The sequence below is a fragment of the Ylistrum balloti genome, unplaced genomic scaffold (assembly GCF_031769215.1).
Source record: "Ylistrum balloti isolate Yb309-2 unplaced genomic scaffold, AGI_CSIRO_Ybal_v1 Utg370660, whole genome shotgun sequence".
NCBI lineage: Eukaryota > Metazoa > Mollusca > Bivalvia > Pectinida > Pectinidae > Ylistrum > Ylistrum balloti.
This window is the reverse complement of record NW_026782400.1, coordinates 272,347-279,448: the sequence shown is the minus strand read 5'-3', so window position 1 is coordinate 279,448 and position 7,102 is coordinate 272,347. Positions and strand designations below refer to the sequence as shown.

Below are 7,102 nucleotides of genomic sequence, written 5' to 3'. Positions count from 1 at the left end.
CGTCAGGCCTTTTTAAAGATTGTGATGAATATTCCATATATATCTACAGATCAAATGTAGGAATGGCAAATCTGCAAAAGATGGTGCATACCCCGCTTATAATAGGTGTATCCAGTGTAACTACATCAGCTATTTTCTGGGTCGCAATTGTCAAATATTTGTTTGAATGATCAATGTGTGTACCAGGTAAAGAATAACTTTGCAGTTATAACATTATAGTGGAAATCCAGCAGTGTATTGGTAGCAGTGTCTCTGTGTGTGATGTAATGGCATGCCATTAATATCAATGCCATGGTGTTTCAAACTTTAACCTAACCCCTACATTAATAACATGTAACTTACCTTGTGATGGACGCCAATGTTACTAACCTTGTGATGGACGCCAGTGGTACTTACCTTGTGATAAATGCCAATGTTACTAACCTTGTGATGGATGCCCATGTTAATTACCTTGTGATGGAGGCCAGTGTTACTAACCTTGTGATGAATGCCCATGTTACTAACCTTGTAACAGATGCCAATATAATAACACAATATTTTTACATTGTTACCAAATGTAAGATGAAGGCGAAGTGGTACAAACCTGTTAGTGAACTCCTGCCTTACTCACCTGGCCCCAGTTCTGTGAACATCCCAGTCTTAAGAAGCTTGAGCCACTAGTACCTTGAATGTGTGTAGTATACAATCTAATGAACAATATCTTCATCAATGTGCTGTTATAATTTTGTACACCAATAAAAGTTTCCAAAACACTTTCTTTCAAGATTTTTGTACACATGTCACGTTAGTGAACTTAATCTATTTTGTGTGTGTGTATATATATATATGCCACCATACTTTGACATTGTCATGTCTCTCTGTGTGGTTGATATTACAGTATATATAAATACATGTATTACTAATTATTAATGGATGCTCATTAGTATGTCAAGTAGTTTCCCAAACATAAAATTTGATTTCGTGCATTGAAGCACTTACACTTGCTGGCCAGCTAGTTTTCTTCAATCATACTCAAAACTGAACTGGCACAAATAGGGATCGAGGGGAGCCTACAAATCAAATTTCAGAAAATTGAACGAGCACGATAGGGGACAAGCAAATTTAAGGAGTATGTTTTCATTACTTTTCAAGAAATCTTTAACTGTCAAAATCCAAGAACAAATGAACTTGAATTTTTGTCATTCTAATAGAAATAATTGCCATTTCATTCATAAATATAATAGTACTTGCAATATACTTCATTTGTACATCGCATGTAAAAAATGTATAAACAGATGGTGTTTAACAAACATCAATAAATCCGAGTTAGATCTTTTTTTGCCCATCATTATTTGATTTTCATTAATTCTTTAAAATTTGTATATTTTCCATTTTCTCTTTTTTTCTTAACTCTTATTTGCTCTTAATTATAACAGGAAAAAGACATAGCCTTAAAAGAGAGTAGCATTTGTTAACTTGTTTGTGTATGATTACTGTACAGGCTGGAACAATGCATAGACAAAGCAAAAAAAAGATGGGACTCTTTCCATGTTAATATAAATTGAATTTTATATATGGAATTTTTATCTGTATTACGGTGTTCATCATTATCTCACAGGATAGAACAACCTTTTGTTGATACATGTAATTATTCACTCAATACCAAAGTACTACATTCCCTTATATGAGTATACTACAAACGTTATTGTGAGACCTATATCTCACTTTTATTTGATTATGTTGAGATATGACTACATTCAGTGATACAAGAATGTAATTTGTATTCATTTAACAAACAATTTATATTTGTGCATTGAACAGAGTATACTTTGCAAGTGGTAAGCTGATCAGGATCTCTTTACTTTTCTTACTCCAGCTGGAGTAGGACAAGATATACAGTTCTTCTTTTTGGTTTCTGACTTACTGACTTTCCTTATAAATACCAAACTATATTTCTCTGCCAGGGCTGCACTTCAGAGTACATAAGGGAGCTAACTGAGGAGGGAACCAGTCTACAGAAAATAAAGAACACATAGGAAGGGAGGTAACTCAGTCAAGTCCTTCTCACTAAATAGCAATAACAGACTTTCATAGTCAAAATTCATAATCATCTGTCAGCCATTTTGTTTTCTACCAGGCCCTGAAAATCAAAAGGGCACACCTGAGACTAGGGACCCTGGGAAACTTGCAGATGTAATTTGAAAAAATCCATCAACTCCGTCGATAGCAACAAACAAACTTTTCATGTCAAAATCTAAGATGGTTGCCTGTCAGCTTGTTAAATGTCTGAAAATCAAAAGTGCAGAACTAGAGATCAAGGAAAGCCTACATATGAAATATGAGACAGAACCATCTAGTAAGTACTTTTCAATAAATGGTGATAACAAACTTTCATTGTCAAAACCAAGATGGCTACCTGGCAGCAATTTCTTCTGATCATTTCTACAACAAATGAGCACAACCAGGGATCAAATGGGAACATACATCAGATATGAAAATGGAAATCTGAACAAAGGCTGAATTATATCTGTTTACTAAGTATTTAATGGAAACTATATGGAATTATATATTTTCTGAGAAGGCTGGAATCAGACAATTGGCTGGAGATTTTTATTTCTACTGCTTATGAAATCTGAGAAAGATTTATTCTGTCCTCAAGAAATAGCGATGATAATCTTACATAGTAAAAATCATTTTGATTTTTTAATCATTCCTAAAATCAAAAGGGCAAAACCAAGGACTAAGGGGAAAACTGAGAAAGATCCATCAAACATTTCTCAGAAATGAAGATAACAATGCAAGAATAGTTCAAGGACATACCACAAATACTAGGCCATTTAAACAGCCCACCACCTAATCATGATGGACTAAAAACTGTTTGCATATATATTCACAATACAAAATTCTAATACAATGTAATCCTAACAGAAATTTATCACAAAACAGATTTTGTCATCATACATCTACATTCATCATATCATCGGTCAAAACCAAACAGTGAAATTCTACAACCTTCATGCTGTGTAAAAATAGCTTTTCATTTGTTTTTATATTGGACTTAAGGTCAAAGTTCACAACACCACTAAAACTTCGTTCATTTTGAAATGCATACAATATAGACTGTGTACTGGCTACCACCAATTTGCAGTCCTGTTTCACCATACCTACATCACATTTGATCAAGTCCAAGTCGGCAGTAACTGAGATAGAACCTAAAACTTCAAATTTTGTAAGTGATAATGGGTCAAACTTGATTAAGAGAAGTGAATTGGTGTTTTCTTTATGAACGATGTGCACAGTACCCTCAGCATGACAGCTGATGGCACATCCCCCACTGATCACTCCTCTGACAAGATCAGAGCAACATATAACTGAACAGGACTTGGTTGTAGTATCTATACACTGCACAATGTTTTCACCAATTGTCGTTTCGCTATCTCCCAAAGTTGAAGTACCACCAAAAATGTATATCTTGTCACCAAGACAGCCCTTCACAAATTTAGAGACAGGAATCTGCAGATGACAGAATGGTTTGGAGTCCCAATGATTGTTTGTAACATTGTACATGTAGACAGCAGACAACAATACACCTTCACCTACTTCCTCTCCACCAAACAGGTAGACTCTGTCTCTGATGGCAACAATGTGGGCACCAACTCTGTAGGGTCCAGGACATGGCTGCAAGCACTGCCACTTGTCAGTAATGGCGGAGTAGTAGAAGAAGGCATTGGCTTGTTGGCGATACCCACACAGATAAACACAACTCTCTGCATATGTGCAGGTGGTATAGCCCCCAGGTCTGAAACTGTAAGGAAGCACTGTCAATATTCCATCAGGTTCAAATGAGATGGAAGGGTTACGGATAAAGGAGATTGATGGGTAACAGATGTCATTCTCATTGGATGGGTGGGTTTCTTTCTCCTCATTTATCAGTACAAGGACTTTCTCTTTGCCACTGTGTGGCCTGTACTGGCTTTGTACAGTGGTGAAGCACATCTGTCCTCCATAGTCCTGTTGGTACTGTTCTGCCAATTTCAAATTATCAACTACTGACTGTTCCACATCCTCTCCTGAGATACTTTTGAGGAGTTGGAGACTATTCCTGTGACACAATGGTAGGCGAACTGCCTTTATCAGTCTGGAGAGATCCCCTCTCCTTACCTCTCTGTCATGGTTTACCCATGTGAGGACAGCTTGGAGAATTGTGTCTTCATTCTTCACCATTAACCCTTTATCATTAAGTATGGTTAAAAGATCTTCAGAAGTAATATTCTCTTCAAATCCTGGTGTCTTGAACACTTCTTCAAAGTGTGTTGAAATGAAGTCAATCAACAAATCTTTCAACACTTTGCAGTCATGGTGGGTGTCCATCAAACACCACAACTCCATAAAGTTGTCCATATCTATGTATTTTTCCAGGTTGTTATGGCAACATATCCAGTTCAAGAAACCATCCATTTGGAGGAAGGTAGCTGTCCACAGCACTTTGACAATATTGTCTTTGCTCATGTCAATGATACCAGTGTACATGTACTGAATCAGCAGTTTCAGAGGACATGCTTCCACCATTCTCAGCTCAACCACTTCCTCTTGACACTCTAGCATTCCTGACTGGAACATACATCCAAAATAGGATGAAAACACACACAAAATGTTCTTGTGGCATTCAAATTTCTGATCTCCAGCTTTCAAAATCACATCTGAATATAGTTTCTCTTGCAACAATCTTTTTAACCCAGTTCTAACTTGAAAACCCCAGTGGCTCTTTTCAGTATCTTTATTATGTTCCATTATCTGCTCCAGACTTCACTATCATGCACGTTCTAGTATGTCCTTGCAAGTCCAGCTAAAACAAATTGTAACAAAGATCAGCACTACGAAAAATACTTTTTAGAGAAAGAAAATTCTACTAAACACTTGAAGTCAGCCATTTGTTGCAACTATAACAGTTAATAATCAAGAGGTCTAATGGGCCTGCCCTGCTCATACAATCAATGTTCATCACAAATACATCAACATACATGTATACACCATAGGTATTCAAAGTGGGTCTATCCATTCAATTGGTTGCTTCAAACACTCAGCTCTAAATGGTGGCCATTCTTTATTTTATAATCAATTTAGCAAGGATTCTTTTAAGGAACCTATCAGCCAAATACTATATTTCTTGGTATTTGAGTTTGTCATCATAGTTGTTAGGAGGTTTTAACAAATTCAACCCTGGCGATCTTGAATAAGGGTCAAAGTCATGCCTATTTGCAAACTTTGTCGAGATCCATTCTAAGAACCTATCGGCCAAATACCATGCTTCTGGGACTTTTGATTGATAAGAAGAATTTGTTTTAAGGTTTAAACAAATTTGACTCCAGTGACCTAGAATATGGATCAAAGTCATTTCTTTTTTGCAAACTGTGTCAAGATTTGTACAAAAAACCTATAACAGAAATACATGTATCATACTTTTAGACCTTTCAGTTGGTTCAAAGAAGATGTTTAAAAGCTTAAACAAATTTGACCCCCATGATTTTGAATGGGGCAAGCTAATTTCTTTTCACAAACATCGTCAGGCTTCATCCAAAATACTTACCAGCCAAATATCATGTTTCTGTACATTTTAGTCGGTCAGAAAAAGTTGCTAAAATCTTTTAACAAATTTGACCCTTGTGACCCTGAATATGGGTCAAGATCATTTCTTTTTTAACTCTTTGTTGGGCTTTATCCCAGCAACCTACCAGTCTAATATCATCACATTTGGCTTGCTGCCTGATTATTGAGAAGAAATTGTTTCAATTGAAAAGTTGGTGCAGGACGGACAGACAGACAGATGACACTCCACTGATTAAATTCACATAGCCCTTTGGGCCAGGTGAGCTAAAGATGCATGGCTTCATCCATGAATGGTCACAACTGACTCTTGAACGTTACACACATCCCCCTCCTAAAAAAGTGATTGATTATAAAGACTGTACAAAAGACACTTATAAATAACATCATTTCATACAAATTTGGATAAGACTGAGCAGGGCCAAACAACGAATTAAATTTCATCATACAGCTGTTTCATCCTTCTAAGACTCGACAGTGATGCAAAGAGCCTAAATGTTAAACCTAGGAGACAACTGAAGAAACTCTAAAGTGATTACAATAAATATCATAATTTTGATGTGAAAGTGTGCTAGCCCATCATTCAGAAAATTTTGTGGCTTTCATGTCTCTGATAATTTTGAAGAATGTCAATTATATGTGTACATATTTTCTGAACCATGCTGCTATAAAAAAGCAAATGGCTATCAGGTTATGAAAATCCTATGGGACTAATAGTCCACCAGCAGTGTCTACCACAGGCAATCTTGAAGATTGTACAAAGTACCATTTAACATAAATTTGGATAAGATAAAGTTAAGGCAAACAAATTAAATGCAAATTGAATAATTATGTCTAATCAGCACAATAGAATTCCGATGTAAGTATGATTTTGCATAACAATATATCTATATTGGTATCATAATCTACCAGATTATAAAATATAAAACTGCACTAAATACTTAAAACATTATTCCAATTGCAGACGTTCAGGTAATTCCAAACGTCATGTGAATGACGTCAATGACAATACAGTATCTGCTACTAACCCCCAGTACATGTATACTGCAATGTCAAAGTTGAAGATCGAACTACAGTTTAGCTACATTTGTACTTGGAGACATCAAGTGGACACCGAGAGGGATATGGAAAATGCTTCCTTTCTAATTTGTGTACATGTAGTTTGATCTATCCGTAGACATATAAAGCAGTACAAAAGTCTAACACATTGTTTGATATGCAAAAGTAAAATGTATATAAGAAGTATATTTTTTTACGTTTAGTCTTACTTTGTTAGAGGTAAGGTACTGTCTCTTACATCAAGGAAGAGGTAAATAACTTATACTCTATTAGTTTACACGTTTCAGTCATATCTGGAACTGTGTGAAATTCGATTCATTATTCAATCAATTTCAGTTTTTCTTATTGTTTTACTGTTTATGTAATTTATCCAAACTTTGATGATAACAAAGGCATTAAAATACTTGATTATAACTTAAAGTTACAATAAATTGTCACAGTCTACTACTGCGCAAAATAC

The 7,102-nt window shown here is 35.6% G+C and overlaps 1 protein-coding gene across 1 annotated transcript; it reads right to left on the bottom strand.

Annotated features, from left to right (window-relative positions):
- Positions 1 to 1,493: 1,493 nt before the first annotated feature.
- On the bottom strand, positions 1,494 to 6,921 carry LOC132557330 (kelch repeat and BTB domain-containing protein 2-like). The gene is made up of 2 exons (XM_060221814.1): positions 6,852 to 6,921; positions 1,494 to 4,825 (listed from the first exon to the last, which is right to left on the bottom strand). The coding sequence occupies exon 2, from the start codon at positions 4,768 to 4,770 to the stop codon at positions 2,935 to 2,937; it is 1,836 nt and encodes a 611-aa protein (XP_060077797.1). The 5' UTR covers positions 4,771 to 4,825; positions 6,852 to 6,921; the 3' UTR covers positions 1,494 to 2,934.
- Positions 6,922 to 7,102: the final 181 nt, after the last annotated feature.

Bases quoted from the DNA above. Each gene is read 5' to 3' on its own strand.
- LOC132557330 (XM_060221814.1), bottom strand. From the start codon at position 4,770: ATGGAACATAATAAAGATACTGAAAAGAGCCACTGGGGTTTTCAAGTT.